This window comes from Camarhynchus parvulus, chromosome 3 (genome assembly GCF_901933205.1).
Source record: "Camarhynchus parvulus chromosome 3, STF_HiC, whole genome shotgun sequence".
NCBI lineage: Eukaryota > Metazoa > Chordata > Aves > Passeriformes > Thraupidae > Camarhynchus > Camarhynchus parvulus.
In genome coordinates, this window is record NC_044573.1 from 4,239,913 (window position 1) to 4,264,778 (window position 24,866).

General features: G+C 44.9%; 1 protein-coding gene across 5 annotated transcripts in view; it reads right to left on the bottom strand.

Moving 5' to 3' along the window:
- EML6 (EMAP like 6) overlaps nucleotides 1–24,866 on the bottom strand; it is an 89,886-nt gene that overhangs the window by 1,988 nt on the left and 63,032 nt on the right. For 2 of the 5 annotated variants that reach the window (XM_030945975.1, XM_030945978.1), the window contains exons 22-42: nucleotides 23,567–23,708; nucleotides 22,394–22,546; nucleotides 22,019–22,150; nucleotides 21,087–21,175; nucleotides 20,291–20,467; nucleotides 19,998–20,199; nucleotides 19,681–19,807; nucleotides 10,704–10,782; nucleotides 9,602–9,731; nucleotides 9,072–9,170; nucleotides 7,888–7,908; nucleotides 7,354–7,527; nucleotides 6,473–6,681; nucleotides 5,860–6,017; nucleotides 5,135–5,249; nucleotides 4,491–4,679; nucleotides 3,360–3,532; nucleotides 2,511–2,673; nucleotides 1,906–2,009; nucleotides 696–849; nucleotides 361–461 (exon numbers count right to left, since the gene is read on the bottom strand). In XM_030945975.1, coding sequence (XP_030801835.1) covers nucleotides 361–461; nucleotides 696–849; nucleotides 1,906–2,009; nucleotides 2,511–2,673; nucleotides 3,360–3,532; nucleotides 4,491–4,679; nucleotides 5,135–5,249; nucleotides 5,860–6,017; nucleotides 6,473–6,681; nucleotides 7,354–7,527; nucleotides 7,888–7,908; nucleotides 9,072–9,170; nucleotides 9,602–9,731; nucleotides 10,704–10,782; nucleotides 19,681–19,807; nucleotides 19,998–20,199; nucleotides 20,291–20,467; nucleotides 21,087–21,175; nucleotides 22,019–22,150; nucleotides 22,394–22,546; nucleotides 23,567–23,708 — 2,891 coding nt within the window. Of the gene's footprint in view, nucleotides 1–360; nucleotides 462–695; nucleotides 850–1,905; nucleotides 2,010–2,510; nucleotides 2,674–3,359; nucleotides 3,533–4,490; nucleotides 4,680–5,134; nucleotides 5,250–5,859; nucleotides 6,018–6,472; nucleotides 6,682–7,353; nucleotides 7,528–7,887; nucleotides 7,909–9,071; nucleotides 9,171–9,601; nucleotides 9,732–10,703; nucleotides 10,783–19,680; nucleotides 19,808–19,997; nucleotides 20,221–20,290; nucleotides 20,468–21,086; nucleotides 21,176–22,018; nucleotides 22,151–22,393; nucleotides 22,547–23,566; nucleotides 23,709–24,866 lie in introns of all 5 variants that reach the window. The other 3 variants (XM_030945976.1, XM_030945979.1, XM_030945977.1) reach the window with 2 other exon arrangements.

Genomic DNA, 24,866 nt, shown 5'->3' on the forward strand with positions numbered 1-24,866 from the left:
TCTGTGTCTGTGTTTGTGTGTGTGCTGTGTGCCTGGCTTTGCTCTGTTGGGCAGTATCTGTACACTGTGTGTGTCTGTGTGTATGCAGTGTGTCTTTGTGCATCTGTGTGTGCACTGTGTGTATTCATGTCTGCTGTGTTTGTGCATTTGTGTGTGGGATGTGGCTGTGCATGTGCACACCCGTGTGGCTGTGTCCCTTTCTGTGTGTGTGTGCAGTGCATTTGTGTGTGGGATGTGTCTGTGTGGCTGTGTGGTGTCTGTGCATGTGCACACTGGTGTGGCTGTGTCCCTTTCTGTGTGTGTGTGCCTGGCTCTGTGTCCCTGTGTGTGTGAGTGCCCCAGTCAGTCCCAGCCCGTTACCTGCAGTCGTCCCCTCCGGTGCTCACCACGAACTTGTCGTCGTGCGAGAAGCGGATGTTGGTGACGTGCGCCGAGTGCCCAAAGTACCGCTTGTGTTTGGCCTGTGGGACAGGAGAGCAGCTCAGGGCTGGCACCAGGCAAAGCTCTGTGCCCACAGCCATGCTGAGCCCAAGGCCTTTTTGCTCCCTGGGAGCTGCCCGTGGATGGACCGTGCTGTTTGGCTGCTGTAAGAGCCTCCTGAGGATGGACCCTGCTGGATGGGTGCTGTAACACTGAGTCCTGAGGGGTCTGGGAAAAGCAAAAGCTGCTGAGGTGAAAATAAAACAGGCACTTACAAATTTCTCTGTGCATGGGAAGTCAAACAGCTTGACCAGCCCAAAGTCATCTCCTGTCACTATGTTCAGGCCAGCGTGGGTCACACAGGCGCAGTTGACATCGGCTTTGTCTGCATTTCGTGGCCAGATCCCAATGACTTCGTCTCCAAGAATGCTGTTCCAAAATCAAGGTAAATAAAATGCATTAGACCATAAGACTTAACTTGCTGCTGCTCTTCCACAGGGGGCTGAGCCAACACAGGTCTGTAATAAAAAATTGCTTCTTTTAAAATAAAATTGTCCCTTCTAAATGATTGCCCTGAGCTCATCATGAAGACTACCACACTAATACATCATCTTTATGTGATTCTTAAGCAATCTCTATCTATTAATCCTTAGATTTATTTCCCATGAAACCACTGGCATCATTCTACACCAGTACCTTGTGCAGCTCTGGTCTCTGTGAGCCTTCCCCTGGGGTTTCTGACTGCACTCTTCCCTTAGCTGTGAGTTCCCAAATGAGGGAATGCTTGGCTCTATGTCCACTTGTTCTCAGAAATAGGTGTTCTGCCCCTGGCTTCAGCTCTCTGTAATCATTTACCCCCAGAGTCACTGCCAGAGGCATCTGCCCCCTCCCACCAGCTGTCAGGAGTCCTCTGAAATGGGGAATTTGGGGCAGATTTTTATGCCAGCAGAGCCGTCAGAGTAGGAGGATTCTCATTTACCTTCTCCCAGCCCTGCCTGGTTGTCACCCACTGTCAGCTCTGCCTTTGGCCTGTCCCACTTCTCACAGGAAGAGCAAGAACAGCCACAGTTCTGCAATGCTGGGGGCAGCTTCCTGTGTTCATCCACATCAAGAAATACATTTTAGTGACACTGAGAACTCCTCCATACAATCAGTGCACGTTTCCAGGCCTCCTGTGCTGCTGGTGTTTGCTGCTGTGGGACAAGGCTGCCTGGAGTGGCCCAGAGCCGTGTGAGGGGCCTGGGATGAGTGGCAACGAGCCACCGTGGCTCTGTGACAGCCCCTGGTGTAATTAACAGCACTAATTACTACAGCCACCAAACAGCCAGAGCTGTGTGTAAAACCCCACGGGTGTCACATGGAGCTCTAGGGAAGCAGAGCCTGGGGGTGCTCTCAGGTTTGCCAGGTGCTGGGGACGTCTCAGCATTTGCACCCCCAAACCTGTGACTGATCCCAGTGCTGCCCCACACTCCCATTGGGTGTTACCTGGTCCATGTGGCCCAGGTGATTTTCTCTATGACTGCAGGGTCTGTGATTTGCTTTCCCAGGGGCACCTCGTGAACCTGACGCTTGTAGGCACCTGTGGATACCTGAAAGAGGGAAAGGAAAAACCTGGAAACTGCTATAAACAAATCATTGTCTTTAAAATCTACAACAGTCTCACCAGGTTTTATCAGGAACTAAACATCTAGGATAATATTTCTCTTTTTTCCTCATTATCTGGAATTGATCACATGCCATATAAAGGAATAACAATGTTACAGGATGGAGACGCTCACATGCAGAGCTGACAGATTTTCTCTCACTCCTATACTTTACTTTATCTCAGCATAATTTTACTAAATCAGAAACATTTCTGAAGGAAACCCCTTCAAATTAACAATTTAATTAAAACAACTGAGCTCTCACACACATCCTAGCCTCAGGGAGGAAGAGGCTGCTTTCATATGGTTATAATCCACAATTTCTTTTTCAGCATTGTCCCCCTTCCATTGACCTGGGATAATGCTTTGCCCTCAGCACAGTGGAGCCTGCACCTCATTATGGTGGCCCAATAAACCCGAGCACTCCGAGGGCTATCCCAGACATACCTGGATGTACCTGCTGTCTGCAGAGAAATCCATCTGAATGACAAAACTGGCAATGTCCTTGCAGTAGCCAATTCGGTTCAGGGTTGTGCCTTGAGTGAGATCATAAAAATCCACAGTATGTTCTTGTGAGCCCACTGCCAAAAATCTGTTATCTGGGCTGATCCTAGGCAATAAAACATAGAGTGGGGATGTCACTGGCTGTTCTGGTGCAAGGTTCGCTTCTCATGCTAACATGACAGTAATCTTTTTTAATGAAGAACAGAAAAATCCTGCTATCAACAGCAAGACTCAACCCAACCCAAAACTTGATGTTTAAGAGAAGAGGAAGACTGAGGATATCTCTGACAGAGGACAGGGTTAGATGGAATATTGGGAAGGAATTGTTGCCTGTGATGGTGGTGAGGCTCAGGTTCCACAGAGAAACTGTGGCTGCCCCATGACTGGAAGTGTCCAAGGCCAGGTTGGACGGGGCTTGGAGCAAGATGGGACAGTGAAAGGTGTCCCTGTCCGTGGCAAGAGGTGGGACTGGATGAGCTTTAAGGTCCCTTCCAACCCAGACCATTCCATGGCTCTATTCTATATTGTTTGTGGTTAAATGATGCCAATATTGCACTCGCCTAAAGCCACAGCACAGTGTGCAGAGCAACACCAATCCCCTGGGAGTCAGCAACAGGCACTGCAATTTGGAGAATTAATTCCCATAATTCCAGCTGTGCAGTGTGGCTGTAACTGAATAAAAGCCCCACCACAGGCTCCAACAAACACAGACTTAAAAAACCTCTGCAAATCCCCCTGGCACTCCATGGCCGTTCCCTTGAGGCAGGGCTGTATATTCTGAGCACCTCCTACCTGATGTCCTGAATTGCAGATTTCCTGTCCCGCTTCTTGCCCCAGACCTTGAGGCTGTTGACCAGCAGGAGGACGAACTCGCCGTTCCTCATGCCGATGGCCACCATCTCCCCGTCGGGGCTGTAGGCGGCGCAGCGCGCGGGGTGCCCCAGGCTCACCTTGTTCACCAGCTTCTGCAGGAACACAGGCAACAGGCTCACACCTCCTCAGCACACCCAGAGCTTCCAAACACAAAGTACAAAACTTGCTTAATTCAAAACAAATCCACTCTGTTTCCCTCTAAACATAAACCTGAAATGTCACACTGAGACTCACATCCCACCAGGCATATGTCGCTAAGCAGACTTCAAAATAGAGATGTGATTTGGATGGGGGGGGTTCATGTTTGCATTATTTTGTAGACTGACATCGAGTTTCACACCAGAAAAAGGATTATTTAGCAGAACAAGCTGAAAAATCTATTTCCTAATTTGTTTCAAAGTGACTTTGGCATCTTCAACAACTGCTGATTGGCACAGAGCTCTCCCATTTCATTTGATACATGGAAACGTCCTAGAAAGCTCTTTCATTTTCACCTAGCTGGTTGTATTTATAATAGATTATCTTCCTCATTACAAATTATTCCTGTTAGCTCAGGTAACAAGCTTTTGGAAAGGTTATGCTGGCCAAAATGAGCTGAAAACTTCCTGGTGTTTTTTTTTTAATTGTTGTTAGTCAATTTGACTTGGAAAAATCCCTGAGGCAACATGCAGAGCTCCAAAGGAAGGCTCTGAAGAAGAGGGAGCTGTGCCTGCCAGGAAGGCAGAATGATGGGCAGGGGCTGTGTGTGTGACAGCACAGTCTGTGTCACCCACACAAGCAATGTGGAATTAAAATGCTTCCTTGATCCCCCAGCCTGCAGATTGGGATCAAAATAAACAATGCCCAACAAGAGGCACTCCATGAGCAGGTGTGCTGGTGAATCCCTGCATTCCTCTGGGAGTGCTGGTGCCAAACATGACCAAATCCTGCTCAGGACAGAAGCAAAACCCTGCTCTCATTCCAGGGCTGCTCAAAGGCATAGCTGGAAAAATGGATGCTTGGATAAAATGCTCATTTTTAATCACACACTTTTACATTCACAGTACTCACTTTGTCCGACAGGTCCCAGATCCTGGCTGTTCCGTCGTTGCTTGCGGAGATAAAGATGTCTTTGGAGGGGTGAGTTGCCAAGCCCCAGATTTCCCCTTCCATGTGACAGTCAATTAACAAGTTAGAAGCAGCATTTTTTTCTCCTACTTCAAGAATTTCTCCATCTTTTGTTCCCACTAAGATTTTCCCCTGTTTGTAGCCAAAGAAAACAAGTGGAGAGGGGTGGTCAGTGTAACAGTAACTGCCAGGGTTTAAACTGCCAGAGCTTCCTTGGCAAATACTTGGAAAAAGCATAAACAGATTAATCTTGTAATTGGTTAATGGCTACTTGATTGGAAATATAAAACAGCATTCCTCAGTGGTGTTTTTATCAAGGAATGTGTCAAAATGAAATAAAGACCATCCTCTGAGCACTCAGCTGGACAGGCCCCACCCTGTGCAGCATCACTGCTGCTTTCTCATGCACCATTTAAACACATGCAAGAGTGACTGCAACAAGTCACACGACTCCGTTGTTTCTACTGTGTTGCACTTCTCACAGTCTCTCAGTAACCCCCAGTGGGGGTTTTGTGTTTTTAAAGCAGCAGCAGAAGCTCAGGCAGACAGCTGAGCTCTGCCCTGTCCCCTGTGCCCCGTGCTCTCACCTTGCCGCGGCACACGGAGCGCACGCACTCGATGAGCTGCCCGGTCTCCAGCTGGAAGGCTCGGCACCGCTTCATCTCCTGGTCCCACAGCTTCACTGCTCCCCCCTCCTTCGTGCTGCAAAGGAGCCCTGGTGTTACCTGGTGGCTCCTTTACACATGGAAATCCCACCAGTAGTTTTCTGCTTAAATCACTAAACATACATTGACCCACCCTCCACTCTATATCACTATTATGGTGCAATGGGAAGTAAATAATAAAAAATTAAATGCTTTCACACTTCATGTTTAAACAGCACCATAGTTTGTACAAACCAAACTGCTCTCTTGCCACATATCTCAAATCTCTGTTTCTTGGCAAATCTGTTTTTCGTGGTAATCCCAAGACCCGCAGCATCTCCACTGGGAGAGGCTGTCTGTAGTTTGACAGAACTAACAAATGAAGAGAACTCCACTTATGGCAGGAGCTCAGGCAATAGGAGCTTATCCAGGTGTTTGGAACAATTCCAAAGAGGGTCAGCATCTCCCTGCCACATAACACGTGCCACTGGGACCCTCAAGTATCCTCCTTTAGTCCTTCACTTACTGAGCCACCTGGGCAGGTTATGCAAAACTGGGAGTGAAGCTGCTACAGCACAGAGACCGTTTATCCCTGGGCTGCTGGATAAATAACAAAAAGCACACAAGGGAGACAGAAGTTGGCACTTTGGGAAGATGCTGTGTCTTACGGCCTCTCCTTCCCTCCAGTGACGATGAGCCCGTCCCGCAGAGTCGTGTACATGGTGAACACCGGTCCTGTGTGAGCCTTGGCCACCAGCCTGACCAGGAAATGGTCCTTCCACACATACACATCTCCATTTATGGCACCAGTGAACGTGAGGTTATTCTGCAACACACAGCAGCAATCTCTGATACAACACACACCTCGGCATTTTTGTTCAGCCTCAAGTAAAATCCTTTAAATTAAATTTAAAAATCCCTAACGACCACACTGGATTGTCACCATTGGTGGTATCACTGGCACATGTCACACCAAATAGCCTTAGCAGAAAAAATTATACACGAAATAACAGACCAAGTTTAAGTTAAACAGATAAATAACCAGCAAAGCGTAAAAAAAAAGCAAAAAAAAAAGCCAGGGCAGTAGGTGTGCACAGAGCTTAAATAGAAGACATTCACCCAACTGTGCTCAGGAAATTCAGGGAAGGATCTCAAGGTGCACAGGTTTTAAATCCACATTGCACTAACAAGCACTGGGTTGGATTTCAGCAAAGAAAACTGACCCTTGCAGGTTTAATACAAAGGTAACGTAAAATCCTGCAGCAGGTAATTTGAACTCACTGCTCCAAAGGCAACAGAGAGCATGGTTTGCATTTTGGCATCTTCCATGGAACCAATGACTCCTTTCTTGTAGAGCAAAGCGCTGCCAGCCAAGGTCCAGAACTTCATGTGTTTGACCCCCACGGACACGAACTGAGTGTCGGAGTCGGGGCGGAACTCCACAACGAAGATCCTCTCCAGGTGTCCTCCCCTGCTGGCAACTTTAGCCCCTGGTTTAATGAGGAAAGGATGAAAACAAAGCTGAATCCACCTGAGGAATTAAGCTCTGATATGATTTTATCAAATAAATTAAGTTGGTATTGGATTAGAGATCTGTGTCCCAGAAGCTGACAGCTGCAAATCCCAACACTGTTTAGGGTATCAAACATCTTAATGCAATTCCCAAAGTCCCTGGTTATTCCATTGCATCCCACAGATTTAGGAAATGCAGATTTAAGGCCTTCATAGCACAATCTGTCTCCTGGGTCAGTGAAATAACACAGAAATGTTGGCTATCATCTGGTGAAAAGTGCACAGGGACACACTCATGAGCTGAGGCACTTTTCCTCTCCCCTCCATCGTTTCCAAAGATAATTCTTTTCTAGAAATTACTTCCCAAAAGCCTCTCTCCATCAAAGTACTTGAAGTGTTTCAGGTAAGAAAAGGAATAGTTTTCCTTAAGTTCATGTAATTTTATGTTAAGCATCATTCTTTCCTTAATTTCCACTTACAATAGGTGTTAAAAACTTATCTTCCTGTTCATGCTTTTTAGCCCTTTGCTATCTTTAACTGATTAACTGGGATAGAGTGGGGAGACAAAACTCCAAAGACTTGAAAGGCAGAGCCAATGATTGTGCCCAGCTCTGTGAGGCTGAAGGAACACGATTTCCCCTGGTTTGTACCTTCCTGCCACCTCCAGACAGTGATGGTGTGCTCTGGGTCCACTCCCACCGACACCAGAAGTTTGCCCGTGGCACTGAAGTTCACGTAATTGACGCCTTTGGTGTGGAAGCAGCGCAGCATGGAAAGGGTTTGCTTGCTCATGGCATCCCAAATGTGAATTGTGGGGGTTGTACCTGTGGGCAGAGAGAGGCATTGGAAGAGAATTAATTCTGGAAAGCTTCAGTGCAAACCAGGCATTTTTCAAGAACATTTAACCTGAACAGACATTAGTTGGGGGTTTGGATTTGTTTGAAGATTAGCACTACTGGGAAACAAAGAGAAATCAAAATAGCTTGCAAAACACAGGGAGGGGGAATCATTGTAGTCCATGAAGTCAGGCAAGTTCTAAAAGAACAGCATAACATTCATGAAGAGCCTCATGCAAAAGAAATTGCCTGCAGATGTTTCACTTGTATCCATGGTTCACACAGATACAACGAGGCAACATGGAACTCAACAGGACTCTGCTAAATTCACAAACAAATCAGCCTTACCTGGGAATTCTGTCATGTCACCTGCATTGTGAGAGCAATGGCAAATGAGGAAGCACCAAGGGAAAACAATAGGTGAAATAAGTCATGTGAAGTGCCAGCATCAGCACCAGAAGGAAAACAAAATTAAAAACTTGGAAATGGATATGGATTAAATCAACAAAACAAATAAGCAGGAATATTGTTGAACTTTTTTGGGTATATTGGCTTTTATACACAAATATTGCAACAATATTTAGTACTTTTAAGTTTTAAAAATGGTATCTAAAAGAAATGCTATGGGCATGCAGGTTTTAACAATTATTAAATTCAAAAGTGAAGTGAATCTCTAGTTATACAAAGTATCAAATCAAACTCAGAAGCACTGATCTCCTGAGCCCTAGGAAAAGGACTTTTAGCCTTTTCCATGTCCCAGACATCAGTGTTTTGTACAGCTCTGGCACCACGTGCAGGTTTGGGTGCTCCCTCCACATTCCAGCTGCAGTGACCGTGCTCAGGACAGGCAGCAGAGGGTTTGTGTTTGTCACTGTGCTCATCACCACCATCCCCTGCCCCCTGTCAAGTGACTCCTGTCCTCAAGTTACAGATTCCATTCTCCTTCTAGAGTGGGCTGAGGAGACGTTCTGACCCCATTCACCTCCATAAAGTGAATTATTTCAGCATTAGGCTGAGGGCAGCTGATCCTTCTCAAGGCTTGGGACAACTCATCCTGCATTCCCCATGCAATGTTTACTCCTGCAGGACCCTCCAAGCAAACAATAAACACACAAAAACCACGTATCAGTGGTTTCTCAGCTGTCCCCTGATATGCCCCCCTAACTCCTGCTGAGATCTCTCTCTGTTTCTGCCTTTTCTGTACAGCTCCTGCAGAGAAAAGGATGCTCATTGTATTCTCACTGCTAAACAGTGCCTTGGACACAGGAAGGAAAGAAGGAACTCTATAAATCAGATTATTGAGATGATTAGGCAGTTTATCAAAGCTTGCCTTCTGAAATATGATTACACTACAATTAAAAATTCTAAAATCCAATCACTCACAATCAGAGACGGAACTGAAACAGTAAGAAAACCCTGGAGCTTGATTACTTCTTCCAAATCAAACAAGAAGTAGAATTCCCCACAGAAAAGCCCCAAATCCAGCAGTGCCCTGAGAGCTGTGAGGGAAGCTTTGCTGGGGGGACACGTACCGATCTGGCTGGTGGCCACCACGTTCTTGTACTTGGGGTGCTGGTTCACTGTCAGGCACAGGATGTCATCTGTGTGCTCCAGGTAGAAGCTCTGGCTACCTAAGGCCATGCAAACAGGAATTCAGTCACCACAGCACCCAGGAAGAGCCACCACAGATTATTTGGGCAGCTGTTAAAACTCTGCAGGGGATGAGGGGCCACTAAGGCTGCTCTGCTCCCATTCCCAGGCACCATTCCCAAATGCACTATGGACACAACCATCAACACACACAGGTGGATACAAAAACAGTATTTGGGAAATTATACCCAGGGAATCAGCAAAGCCCTCCCAGGAGAAGGGGCCCAGAAAGGACAGATGGGGCCATCCTTGTTTCCCAGCCCACGGGCCAGAGGCTGACCTAGGACTGGAGTCCCCAAAGTTTCCCAAATGTGGGAAAGCCATAGGAAGATTAAAAAGTTCAGACTTCCAATCAAAAAGATTTTCCTTATCAAGCTATTTTATCTCCAAGTATTTTTTCAAGTGGAATTACCAGTGGAGAGGTTTTGGACAATGCCTGCTGCAGCTGTGTGGAAAATGATGTCAGCACCGTCGTTCAGGTAATGGAGGTTGTTGCGACAGTCAAATCCTCTGTATCCAAACACATGGTCTAAAGCCAGCTCCTGATCCAGGAAAACAAAAAGAACAAGAGTGAAATGGAAGAAAAAACAAGATTTCAGAGCCTGGAGCACTTAAGGACAATTCTAAATTACACAAGTACAAATATCTTGTGGAGGCAATAGAATAACAAAATAATAATTAGTTATCCCCACTCTGCTCATTTATTGAGGCATAACAATATCAGAGGCTATCAACAACCTTTAATTGGTCAACTAAAGCACTGCACTTCTATTATTTTCTTTTTTAATTATTCAGAGGGCTATAATATGCTGGTTCTGTAAATTCCCATTCCAAACAGATACAACTCACAGAACAGGTTGGATTTTATTGCTCTTCCCATCACAGTTTAACATTTATATAGGGCATCAGATACTTTAAAGAAGCTATCTGCAGAGTTTTCAAAAATAATTCTCATAAACTACCAAATTTCCACAGACCAAACTCTGACCTTAAAGTCCTTAGAGGAAGCCAGGGCAAGCTATAAGTAACTCTGTAATTAAGACATTAATCAGAGGTGTAATTGCAGCTTATAACGAGCAGTTGCCAAGGAAATTTCCTCCAGGAACCCAGCATGGTTAATGGATGGTTTGCAGAGCTGCCTTGGAGCCCTGAAGCCCAAGTTAATGACTGTCCCAAAGACAATCACAGCTCACTGGGAACAATCCCAACTAGCCACAGAGCAAGTGCTGCAAATGATCCACAAAATGTTCCTGGTTCTGCCTCTTATGTGGGAATTCAAACAAGTTGTTTGGGGAAAAAGGGAAGTTCCAAAGCCAATGAACAAATTCCATCATTCAAAATCCCACCCAGGACCAAAGTGCTGGTTCTGGATGTATTTCCCTTGGGACTGAGCAGGGAGCATGGGAATGCATATCCTCTGTGATTGTACCTGCCCTTCACTGAGAGAGAAACAGGGATGGATTTCACCCAGCACATGTTACTCTTAACGAAATAGGAAAGATATGAATTCTGACCTCAACCAGTTTCTTTTTTTTGTTGACATTGTTCTTTTGCAGTTTCTCAGGCTGAGGAGCAGCTCTGCTCACGGGTGGCCTGAAAAGAATATTTTAAAAAGGAGACAATTGATATATTTGAAAGTTAAACACAACCTTCAGAACCACAGCATGTGTGAGCAGCAAATGGACAGTTGCCCCTGTATGAGCTTTTTTCAGAGCTGCACAATAAAGTGATTAAAATTCTGCACTTTTTGATAGAAAGTGCAGAAACACTGATGTAGACTTCACAGATGAGTGGCAGAACAACAACCTTACACCATTCAAAAGACCCCAAACCATAATGATTTAAATCCATGGAAAAATCCTTGAGTATGAAATGATGGTAAATTGGTGCTTTCAGAAATGATCTGAAGTAATTTCTGCAGCTGGCAGTTGACCTCTGCCCAGCCTTGCTTCTTCTGAGAAACCCCATCCCAAAACCTTGACATGGCTTCAATAAAATCTTCTCAAAATCATATTAAAGATAAAATGATTGCATTTAAATGCACAAGTCATTCATCCAAGGGAATTTGGGAGATTGAGGCCAGCAAAGCTATTTTATATAATTACAGTTGCTAAAAGTAGATAGAGACAAATGCAGAACACAGGCTGAGACAAAATCTGATGTGTGCAAATGGTCTGTGAGGCCAGATAACCTCTGCTGCTGCTGTTGATCCTGCTGGGGAAAGAGGGACAGAGCTAAGGGGAGCACATGGAAAGCATTCCCAGAGCTTATGATTCCAGAAAAATCTGACCTTGCTCTTACATTCCACACGCTGTGAAATTTGTTCCTGTCCTGAGACCATAACTACCAGTAATTCCCATTTTGCAAAAAATTAATTGGAGAAGAATGAAATCCCTTTTGTGTATAGGGAGCTGCTTTTTCTGGAGCTGGATTTTTCATGGAAGGTACTAAAGGCACGGTGGACAGAGCACAGTGGGGACTGAGCCCTGTGGGAATGAGCAGCAGGACAAGCTGAGCTCAGACAGAGCAAGGCTGGAGAGAACCAGTCCAAGCCACGTCTCAAGCACAGCAAGGACCAACAAGCAATGAGCACGTCACCCCATGACAAGAAGAGAGTGAAAGAGTTACCTTGATCCCCTTGGAAGCAGCAAATAAAGCCAAGCAAGAAACTTAAATAGAGTTTAGGAGTCACTTGTGAGCACAAGACTCATGCACAAGCACTTGCAGAGCCAGCAGCCATTCCTGGGGCACAGCACTGCTATCCAAGCATGCCAGCAAAACTAAAACAGAAACCAGAGAGTGCAGAGCCACAAACATCACACCTGGCATCCCTGGGCAGCCTCAGAGCTAAAGGTCCTGCACGATGGGGGGGAAAGGGAAGCTACATCACAGCTTCCTGCACACTTTGCACCAGAGCACAAGGGGGTTCCATGGTTGGTTTATTTTCAGGAGCCTGGCAGGGAGAACTGGTAGGAAGCTGACAGTTTCCTAGGCAGTGCTGAGAGTGCACACAATGGATGATTGTTCTCTATCCCAGCTCAGCTGCAATTTAGCCCACAATGGCTGTGAGGAGGCCACGTCACTGCCAGGACAGCCTGTCCTGCCTTGTCCTCAAGGAACAAGTACCTTTATTTCCTCAGAGAGTGGCCACTCAAGTCCCCTGGGTGGAGCAGGACTGGGCAGTGGTGCTGTGACCAGCAGGGAAGGGGCAGAGGAACTTATTACAAAATTTAACTGTCTTGCAAAATAAATTCATCATTTCATTTCAGCCCAGATTTATGAGGGCCTCTGAACTGGCACTTAGGAAAAGAATTGTTTTCTTGCATGCATTTTTCTGTTTTAGTGTTATTTCAAACTGGATCATTTCTACATTTTTTTACCTAGGAATATCAAAGTTTATGACAAAAGCAAGCCAAAATACTTCATGAAAGCAAGAGAACACTACCACTGTGACATGCTTGAGAGTCACCAGATTATAAGCACGAGGCTTAACTTGGAGACACACAGAGAGATACTTTTATAGATACCTACTCACAGCACACACAAACACAGACGTTGTGTGCGTTCATATATACACAGCCATGTATATATACACACACGTGTGCATTCACTGCCTCTGCACCATCTTAATAAAACACATGGAAAGCAGCACACTGGAAACATTGTAAGAAATAATTTCACTTTTAACAAGCCTGTGACTACATCGAGTTTGTTTTGACACAGAAGATGACACTGCCAAGACAAGAAATCTGCACTGTAGCAAATGACAGCCCTTTGCCCTGCTGGACCTGTGCAACCTGCATGGCACATTCCAGCAACCCAGGCCTCAGCTGGGCTCCCAGCAGTACTTACTTGACAATTCCCTGCCTCCAAAGGAAAGCAAGTTAAAACATAACACAAGCATTAATTGTTCCTTTGCAGCAATTTAAAACAAACGTGCTTAGATCATGTTATGGCACAGAGGAGCTCCAGGAAAGAGAGGACACGGTCAGGTATGAGAGGGTTTCGGTTCTTTGGGCACTGTGAACACAGCAGAGAAGGTTTCTGTTACTCGTGGCAATCTCAAGGATGTTCTCACATGAGGACACACAGCTGTCAGTCAGGGATAGAGGTCCAGATCCAAACTGACAAAACCTCAGCACCACCTTCATGCAGAAATGTGAAAGATGTCAGTGAACATTCCCTCCAGCCACGGGGGGAGAGAAGCCCAAACCAGGGGTGGGATGAACAGCAGATGGACACAACAAGAGCTGGGCTGGGGGGAAGAAGGAATGGGGTTTTGGAAGAGTGGGGCACCTTGAGGGAAGAAAGAGATGTGGATTTGGAGAGCAGGGCCAAACTGAAGGGAAAAAAGATCTGTAGATTGGTTTAGATGGAAAAAAAAGGTCAAAAGAAAAGGCAGACCAAAAACTGTAATGATAAATTCTATGGGAGGGGGATATAACCAGCTCCTGTTTCCAGGTCACAGGCCAGAATTGCTGTCTGGTTGGAGATGCTGACTGCAGCAGGAATAAACTGGGGAGAACACAAACATTCTGCTCCAAGGCCAACAGGAACAGCATGGGAACTGCAGAAACAGCTTCATGTGAAAGGGACCAACAAGGTCTGGGGCAGGGACAGACAGACACGAGTGTCCTGCACCAAGAAGGTGACAGGCTGAGCCAGCAGCAGTGGGTGGGGAAAAGCTTCAGGCCCAAAAGGGAGACAGACATGGATTCACATGGCTGCAAACTGGAGAGGGAACACACTTGGATCTACACAAACACGAGCAGGACTGCTCCTGAGAAGAGAAGCAAGGTTCAAGGAGAGGAAAGGGTGGTAAGGGTTGGATTGGGCAACAGAACAAAAATCCAAGGTTTCGAAAATACACTGTTCATTTCAGAAAAAATGCAAAAGCAGCTTTTAACTGTGCCCTTCACCAGCAACAGGAGGGGACTCCCAAGTGCCCCCAGACTGCTGCAAAACTCCTCAAGCTTTTTTTAATCCCTTCCCAGAGAAGGGATTAAAAGATTTTGTAAATTCTAAACCCTTGGATTTTCCCATCCCAACATACATAGGAGTTTTACATACAACTTTTCCAGCTGTTACTTTTTCTTAACACTTTGTAGCTATCATAAGACAACAAAAAGAACAGGATTCAATATGAAAATACCCTGCTCTCAAATACAGCAGATCAAAGCAAAGCTCAAACAGAACTAGAGAGAAACATCAGTGGTAAATTGTGTTTTTAAAGGACTGAAAAAACCTTACATGGTTACAGTATTTATAACTTCACATGTATGCTGATGCACTCTTAAAATAAAAAATAAATAAATTCAAAAACTCAAAAAAATCACAAAGTACTGCAGGACATATGGTGGGGCCAGCTGCTGTCACAGCCTGTCAGGGCAGCTGGTCACTGCAGTCCCAGGTCACTCCAGCTCAGTGCCCAGGGAAATGAGCACTACAGCAATCAGTAAGGAGGGCAATCACTGGGATTAAACCTGAGGGACTTTGTTCTGAGCACCTTGGGAACAGCTCCTGTGCCACAGACCGGCCCTGCTGCCCCTCACACACTGAAGGGACAGAGTCTTTTCCATTTGTTTTGTTATTCCCTGCATGTTTTGAAGCTGTGTTGCGTAAATACAAACAATGAACCAATCATACTCAGCAGATCCTCCCTCTGCATGACAGAACATGAGAGACATGGCTTTTCCATCAGCCCTGGAGTGCCTCCTGCACACAGCCCTGAGAAAAGCTGAGTATTTCACATCACCCCCAGTGCAGGGAGCACTCAGGCTCAGAGGGAGAGGTGCTGGGAACGTGTGGCAACGCCGGCATCCCTCAGTTCCACTCCCCCAGGTGTCACACAAATGGAGCAGACCTTAGAGCCAGCTCTGTGCTGACCTGTGGGAGCAGTGAGATTGACTCTGAGTTCAGCTGCTTGGCAGGGACTGACAAATACCAGGCACAAAGTGTACAAGCCTCGGGGACAACTGGGATGAAACCAGCAGGCTGTCAAATGCATTCAGGGTGCATTAACTTGACATAATGCTGTTGAGAAGGTAAAAGTGAATATTCCAAATGATGCTCCTCGTTCTCAGACAGGGGCTTTCTGCTGGAATAAGCCCAAAGTTATTTTCTCCACCCCAAGGATGTGTTTTTTCAGACACATATTGAATAGTCCCCACCTTCACATAAATACAACACACATTCACACTCAGAGCTGTTGCACTGCACCCACAGATGGTGTGTGTGTAAAGGTGCAGGAACCAAGGCTGTAACCATATATTGAATAATTCACTTTGTGGTGCAAAGGCTTGTGGAGGCTGTTTGGGAAGCTTATATAAGTTAGCTCATGTTGTTTTAAAGAAATCAATAATTGAAAGAGTAACATTTGAAGAGAGAAAATTCAACTTCTTTATCTTTTCACCTTTATCAGGACATATGATTACACATGAGACAAACACCACAACAGAGACAGGCTCTGAGGTGGGTAATTCATGGGGAGTGAGACAAGCCAGGATGCCGAGAAAACGGAAAACCAGACAAACATGCTAATGCTGCTTCTTGTTTTCTACACATTCCACCTGCTTTGGAGGAGTTCCCACCACCAGGTACATGTGGAGTCATGCAAACTGAGCTAAAGGAGAGCTGCAGATGCAGGGGGTGTGTTAGGGGTTAGTAGGAGGCCAAATGCAAACAGGCCTTTGCCTTTGAGATTAGTAACACAAACGCAGTCATCAGCAAGCTCGTGTTACTTCTCATGGTATCAATTCTTGGTTTAAATGGTCCCAGCCCTTTTGTGAAACAGCACAATTCTTCTGTGGCACACAGCAGAGCTTACAATTGTCCTGGATTGTCTGGGACAGTCCCAGCAGTGGCCAGGGGGTCCCGAGGAGCGGCGGCTCCTGCTGCCCCTCTGCAGGGCACCCCACTCCTGACCCCGGGCATGGCAGGGGGTGCCAGCCACAGGGACACACAGGGATACAAGGGGGTGGGGAGGACAGGAGGGAACACATGGCAAGGGGGAAGAAGAAAACAACAGGGTCGGGGAGAGGAGAGAGAAACAACAATCAATTAATGATCTTAACCAAACGCACCAATGCAACTGCAAGACATTTTAAAACTGTGCCTCAGCAATTTTGCCATCCTAAAGCTGTAGCTGCTGATGGAGACAGGAAATGTTGGATCCCCTCAAAAATACCAGGTCATGACTTGATTCAAATCCTGCAATTAAAATCTACCATGTAACTTCTACACTCCTCCAAGATATTTGCAGAATCATGATTATTTTAATTACATTTGAGTTAGGAAAAATAAATTTCATAAAGGGCTCTCATTTTCTTTTCTAAGGGAAAATGTTATTATTATTCCTAAGTTTGTACTAATCACTGTAAGTTCAGCTCCCAACCTCACACTTGCAATCTTCTCAGGAGTCCCAGCACAGTTCCTGAGAGCAAATTCCTCCTGAACTGAACAATGAATTGTTATTTCTAGAGAAATGATGTACCTGGAGGTTTTCAGATTCACCACTTTCTATCAGAGAAGCAGAGAGTCCCCTGCAAGTTTATTCCAGCAAACAGAAGGATTAAACAGATGGATGTGTCTCGTTGGTGCCACACAGCACCTTTGGAACGTGTTTGATTTCATAAGCTGGAAAGTAACTTCAGCAACAGATTGCCCTCTGAATATGAGTGTTAAAAGGAAAAACCCCAGTGAGCTCCAAGTCACTGCCCCCAAGGAGCAGCTCACAGAAACAGCCCCAGCTATTCCTACTCCATGCTTAAACCAGAAACTCACCTTTTCTCTTTTTTCCCCCCTTTCCTTAATTTAAATTGCTTAATTATGAGTTTTTCCTCACTACATCTTCATAATTTTTCCTTTCTCAAAGCCACAATGAAAATACAGCAAGGGGGACACTCCAAGACCCTCACTAGATGTTGCAGTGAAGTGGGCCAGCAGTTTTCCAGGCCTTGGGATTTACTCACAGCTTCTGTTCTAAGCAGCCTCCCAGCTTGTCCCATAGTTTTGAACACATGGACAGTGAGTGACAGTAAGTCACCAATGCCAGAATATTCAGGGCACAAAAGCCATTAAGTGCACAATCACTGGGACAGACACATAGCACAATCAAAAATGGAATGATCTGGAATATTTCCCCCAGAAAAACCTCCTCCTCAAAAGCCTAGCAGGTTTCCCCACATCCCTGCCTGAAAGAGAATGGAACACATCCTCTGGGTTCCCTTCTTCAAACCTGGAGGGGCTGGGAGAGCTCCTCCAGCTGTGCCTTTGGCAGAAAATCTAAAGCTTTGGGAGCTGCCTCCAATACTCCTTGCTGCCTCTTCACTCAGCCCTGTGCACAGAGATTTCAAGGCTCCCCAGCCTCAAGGCTGGCTGAATTGGCCTTAGATTTCCCTGAACATTTAGGATTTCCCTCAACACAGACAGCTGAGTACTTGCAGACTTTCCATTTCACCTGGATTGACCAACTCTCACTTCAGACCCTTGGAGGTGCAAAGAGAAGTCAGGCCAGGGATTTCAGAAGTTTGTCATGGGCAGACAAACCCTTTTCCAGCTGCTGCATTCTCTTGTGTTCTCAGAAAAGATGGAACTGGACACAGCTACAAAGCTTCCCTCATATCTCATACATGTTCTGAGAGAAGTCAGCTTTAGCCTGAGGCACTCCCAACTGGGGGAGCCAAGGTTCTGCAGGAATTGTGCCCTTACTGTCCCCTGAGAGCAGGAATTGCAGCCCTGCAGTGGCCAACACGTGAATCCTGTCTCACTGCACCCACACCCCAGCACCCTTCACAGCTTAAGGCTTTAAACAACCACTACACCCTCAGAAAGCAGTCTGGATGACATTTGGCCATAAAGTTGCCACTTCTGATTATTTCACTATAAATTCTCACTATTTATATTAATCCCTAGAAGACAGGGAAGGGAATTGATCTTTGCTAAACAAGTGACATATGGAAATTATGAGATTTGTTGTCAGATTGATCAAAACAGCAAATTCCAAATACCAAAGGTGTGATTGTACTGAAGCATCTGTAATTTAAAAAGGAGATAAAAATGTGTACAAAGCTGTGACTCTCCAGCAGAAAAGATGGGAAGGACAGTGACAAGGGTTTATTTTTAACCTAGATTAAAACAAAGTACAAAACTGTTGATAACACAGCATCATCACAGCAGAATAAAACAGCTGGACAGTACAAGTGTTTCTGGTGCAGAACATCTGTACCAATGCCACTTAGTATTACTGTAACAATTTAGCAATTCACCCAAAATAAAATAATAATTTTCCTTTTTTTAACACAATTTGCAAACATTTATGTTTACCAGATGATGCACTATGCCTTATTGTAGAAAGATGGAGGAACAAATTCTTTATTTGAGGAAAAGAGATATTCTTAAAGGAAATGGAAAAAGAGAAGGTTATGGTCCAACATTTCATTGTGAAGATGTAAAGATCCTCTTCCTGCATGGTATTGTCAAAACATTGTGATGCAAAAAAGGGTGCAACAACATTTTTCTTCTTATTGTTCATATCCCACATTTCACATCCAATTCTCCTGTTTTGCACATTTAGAGCAAAAATGATTAATTACTTTCTGTTTAAGATGTCCAGCACTGCATTCTTTGAGAGATTTAAAGACAGAAACTTATTTTTCCAAGGCCTACATGAGATTAGGAAGTATTACTAACTCCATTTTGTCTCTTGCAAAAACAGAACTAAGCTGAAATTCTTTCTGTGGGTTAACCCACAGCAGTCCTTGGTGTCAGTGCCCAGAGGGGGACAAGAGCAGGCAAACTCCTGATAAAAGAATGATAATTTTAAAGAAAATTTTCTATCAAAAGAGACAAAATGGACTCCCAGCCGAGTCACCAGCTGGATTCACAGGTAGGGATTTACTGCTCCAGATTTTGAGGGGGAATTATTTACTGGTTATTGATGCTCCTGTTCTGTCCCATCAGATTTTACCAGCCCCTCCTTTAGGTCTGTGTTTCACTGGACTCAACCTCTGTTCTTAGCTCTTACCTCTTTTCTTTGCTCTCCTCTCCAACACTGCTCCCCTTCCAGTTAATTTTTTTTTAAGTATTTCAGCCTAAGGCCAGTGTGTGCCATGGGAAATTCCAGCTTTAACAGTGACAACCCACCACAATTACAAGTGACTGAAAATCTTTTAATAAAAGCACCACCCAAAGCCTTAACCACAAAATATTTACAAGCTAACCATTACCACAAGTTCTCTGCTGCAGACACACACTGGTTAGGAGAGAATATCAATGCTCATGTGAACAGCAAAAGAGAACAACACTCAGAGATGTGTCATATACATGTATTCTCCTCCATCACATTAACATGTTGTACTGTGTGAACACCATTTTAAATGTCATCTGCTGAATTTTAAAATTCTTGTCTTGTTTCTAAGGACTAATTTTAGTTGAATGAAAAGAGATGTGCAAAAGGGCACACATGGAAGCAAAAGCCTTTGTGGGACATACCTCTCTTCCACTGAAACCTCCTTCAGCTGCTGATGGGGTTTTGTGCCTTCCATTTCTCGGATGCTCACTGCATAGATCTTAGTGGTGTAGTCAATTGCTTTTTCTCTTGCAACATCACTGTCATAACCTTAGAAAAACAAAACATAGAATAAAACAAGCTACCCTTGTTTCACAGTGGGACAGGAGAGAACAAGAAGATCTGCAACAACGAAAGGAAGGAAACAAATCCTACCAAACTCTCCTCACACTGAAATTTAGCAAGTTAAATGCTTGTGTCAATCTCTGATTGAGGCAAGGAAGAATTAAATCCTCTGTACCTCCATCTTCCTCTGCATCTGTGTCTGACTCTTCACTGTCCACCAGCTTGCTCTCCTGGATGCCCAGGAACTCCCTGGTCCAGATCATGAGGGCGGTGTCGGCGCCGCCCACGGTGAGGAGCACGGAGTCGTTGTGCAGCCACTGCACGTTGGTCACCTGGGCACTGTGCCCCACGTACTTCTTGAACCTGGCATGCTGGCCCTGCAGCACAGAACACCCCCACTGGCAGCCTGGCACCCAGCAATCCTTCCTTCCTTTCCTCTCCCATCACTGCAATCCGCACACTTCTTACCTTCACTGGGTAGGAAAAGAGCTTCACAAACCCAAAATCATCTCCCGTGGCCAGGAGGGTCCTGTCCTTTGTGAGACTGGCCGCGTTGACAACGGTGACGTCGCTGTGCATGGGCCAGATGCCCTCACAGGTGGGACCCAGCACACATGTCCAGGTGTCCCATTCAATCTTCTCTATCTGCAGCAAAATTCCCCCAAAGAAGGCTGCTTACTTTAAACATACCAAATACACACTAATTTCATGTGTATCGTTTTCTATGTTTGACACTTCTTATTTTAATACTTTTAGTTCTTAAGAAACTGTGCTGTTCCAGCTTGTTAATACAATTTAATTTTGATGTATCTTCATCAACAGGCTTAACACTTTAAACATTCCCACTTTTCCAAGGCAGAGCATGATTTGGATACAAATCTCCCTGAAGATTTTCTGAGGTGCTAAACACTGGTAATTTTGTAGTCATGTAAAATCACATGTCACAAATAATCAGCTTGATGAAAAGCCAGGTCCTGCTGTTTGAAGGTGGTTTATAGCCCATGTGCAAAACCAGGTGGCTTTGAGAATGGGATTATGGCAAATGGCTGCTAATAAATAAACAAGAATAAATTTAGAGATACAAGCAGAAACCTGCACATTCTGCCATTTACAAATGCTAGGAAAGACACTGTGGAATTACTAAGTAATTCTAATTCTAACCATTGTAAATATAGCATTATAAAAGGAAAAAAAAATACTCCATTTGAAGACAATTCTTTAAATTAATTTTTGCAGTAAAAATAATCCAGCCCACAATTCATACCTCAGCAATTCTTATAATATGTCTTTTCCCCCTCGGTGCTTCAAAAAACAGTTGTTCTTTGGCACCAGAATTGACTTGCAATAACTTTCCTGCATACAAAAGGAGAGTTTGTTACGAATCTTAATAATTATTATGACTACTAAGAACTTTCTTTTGATTGAGTGAAGGGATTTCTGGGGGTAAATTAAAAAATTATCCTCTAGAGAGTTATTCATAGCCAAAGTAACACAGATGCTTGAAATCACTCTTGTAAGGGTCCTATACTCTGATTCAATGCAGAAGTAATATTCAAAATACCATCCAATATCCTTAAGAAGTTGCTGTTGCACAGCAAATCAGTTTTTACTGATAGGGAACATTTTGCTTGTATTTCACCATCACACTAATGGAAGTCAAAAATGAATGCATGTGCTATTAATTTTCCTAATAATTTTACAAGGCAGCTTTGCCAAAAGCGGAACCTTTGCCAGCTCCCATCCCTTCTGCACTGCCCCAGTGGCAGAGGCAGCTCCACTCTGAGCTGTCCTGGGATGGGAAGTTTGCTGTGCCCATGGAGATGCTGTGGGTGCTGCCACTGGCTCATACCACGTTTTGGGGCTGGCCAAGAGCAGGGACAGAGCTCAGGCACACAGGGGGTCCCACACAGATCACAGCTGCTCTGGGAAGGCTCACTGGCATGAGCTCGTTATGGATCCTGCTGGACTTAATTAATTGGGACCATCAGGGTCTAGCTTCTTGCAGGGATTGCCATGCAGAGCTCAGCAAGGAAAGGAAATTGGATACCAACAAATGTAATTGCACTGGATCCGTGCAGTGCTCCCTGGGGAAAAAGCATTTGCATCAGTGGTTGATCTCAATAACTGGAGGGGAACAGTTTCCTGCTATTCCATTTTATGGGCACTTCCAGTCTGTATCTCTGGCCAACACTTTACCTCTGGAGTCCCAGTCGATGTGGGTGATGTAGCTGGAGGCACCTTTGCAAATGCCAACCCTCTTGCTGGTAAGGACGTTGTAAATATCCACAAAGTTATCGTGGGAAGCCACGGCCAGGTACTTCCCTGATTCTGCAAGGAGACACTGAGGTTATTAAAGGGTAAGTTTAACTGATACTGGTGTGGTTTTCACCACTGCAGTGAATTCACCAGGCAGGGTGGGCCTGTTCTAGTGCAGCCACATGGAATTGTGGAGAATTTAATGCATGGAGCACACACAAAGCCAGTCTTCCTTTGAGACATTCAACCTTGCCTAGACAAGAGAAACAAACTGCAAGATAAACACTCCTCTTCCACCTTATCATGTGGTTGTACCTCGTGAAAACTTTATATCCGAGATCATCTCCTTCCTGTGGTGGAAGGAGACCATGTCCTCCACAGTGTCGGCGTTCACCACCAGGAAGCTGCCGTCGTTCAGCCCGACCGCCAGGGCTTTCCCGTCCGGAGAAAAGGCACAGCAGCGCCCGCCTGAGGAGGCACATGGAAATGAGCCTGTCAGAAAAGCTGGGGCTGAGAAAATCAACAAAGAACTGCAACTGAAAGGTTTCTACATCAAGTATGTCGTTTTAAAATGGATTTGTTATCTCTTGAAAAAGACACGTTACAGAGGGGTGTGATGCATGCTTCATTACAGGGCTGACAACGATGCTTTAATCCCTTTTGAAACAGGTTTATGTGCAAATACCACCCTCCAGCCACATTCTAAACACACCAATGTCAGAAATAAAACAAAAAACCCCCACCCAAAACACATACAGAAAAGAAATCCGGATGAAAAATTCAAAGATTTATTAAGGGCAGTGTATCTCTGCCTCAGCATTATTCCTGATCATACTCTCCTACAGCTATCCTCATCCATTTCCAAGTTCACCTCTCCAAAACTTAATTTAACTCTGTTTTCCCCCAGCCGGTTAAGGGTTCCTGTGCTCCAGATTCGTCACTGAAAATGAACAATTTAAAATTTCCTGAGGGATATCAATGAATTCATAAAATAAGAGTGATTTTGAGAAGGCAGCATTTCAACATAGCTTATCTAATTTTATACAGAGGGGAGAGCAGGAAAAGTGTTAATTTTAGAGAAGTTGGTTTAACAGGTAAAGCTCATATTGACAGCAAAAGAAGACGGCGCTCAACATGCAGGATATTGTACTTTTGTCTTTACAAGGAAATTCTTTTATGTCAGTAATGTACTGGCTTTAATCATTCCTAGGCAGGAAAGTGATTCTGAGGGCAACTCATTCCCCTTGAAACTGGGGGAAAAGATACTGAAGTTCATTTTATTATTATTCATTACAATAGATTACAGTCCTTTTTCTTCCTTCCCTTTGCACTGACTTGACACATGCCAAAGCCAATTTATTTCCTGTGCTCCCAATTTCTTAACGACCGTGTCCTTTGCCTACTTAATTAATTAAGTGCCCCAGAGGCAGAGAGGGAGCTGCTCCAGGAGCAGGGGATCCATGGATGCCCAGGCCAAGGCAGAGTTACCTTTTTTGAGTTTCCTGACTGCCAGCATGCGGTGCTGTGCTGAGAGCTCCCAGATTCGCAGTGTTTTGTCGTCGCTCACCGTGGCGCACACGGGCAGGAGAGGATGAGCTGCCAGGCCCCACACTTCTCCTTCCATGTGGCCCTGCAGGAAAGCATTCCACACAAGAGGAAATAATGCCTGTGGGGCTGTGCAATAGGGTCTAACCTCGCCTTGTCTCGTTTTGCAAGTCCCAGGCAGAAAAGCTGTTGGGGGTACCGGTTGTTGGTTTCTCTGCGTTTGAATTGAAGGCACTTAAGATGGTGTTTCATGTTCAGATTCAGGTGTTTATTATTTCTTATCAGTAAACAGTCTCACTGCTGTGAGTTGGGCAGCTTTTCATTAGAAGGCACAAAATGGCCAACAATCTCTTGTTACAAGGCCTTTTAAGACTGAACTGTCCAATTAAGAACTGACCCCTGGATTATTTTCCCTTTTAACCCAATAACTGATCCCAAAGAGCTGCAATGGGGACTTTTCTGCCCAATTACAAAATGCCACCCAACCCATGAAGAAGAAGAAGGATGAAGCAGCATGAAGAAGAAACCCAGGATGACACCCTGTGCCCTCCATCTTGCTTCCATCCATAACATACTAAAAATCCCAAAACCTACATTTCTCACCAAGTGATACATCTACACTGCTCTCTATAATCTATTTCACACTTCTGTGGATTCTGGTCTATTCTGGAGTCTAGGAAACTTTCTCCATGAGTGAGGCTCAAAGTCAGTGCTCCCCTGGGAGTCAGGGCACCCCAGAGCAGACAGAGAAGTATTCCTGGTGCCCTGGGTTTCCACATAAAGCCTTCACCATCTCCTCTCTCCAAAGCTTTCTGCATTCCAAAGACCTCAACATTTGCTCTGTCCCCCCAACAAATGTCTAAAACACTCTTCCATGCTCCCCTCCACTATTACTGGCTGTAATTCCTCCTCTTCCAATATTCTCCTTTCCAAACTTGAGAATAATAGGGAGCAGTTACACCCCAAACAGGACTTTATCCTGAAATCCTAATATTGGCTAATCCTAATGTCCTTTTTTAGATCCTTGTTTGCCCAAAATACACATAATATTTTGTTTTAATCTTGCCTCAGATTCTCAGTTTTCCAAGCTGTTAATCACTCTTCCTGCTTTTTTCCAGCTTTCCTTCAGCTTGCATACAGTTTGCTGGCACTGCATATCAAGGTTAAATAATTTCTTACTGCTCTCAATCTGCATTAGTGAATGAGTTCAATGTTTTATAAAACACAGCCTCACACATCTTGG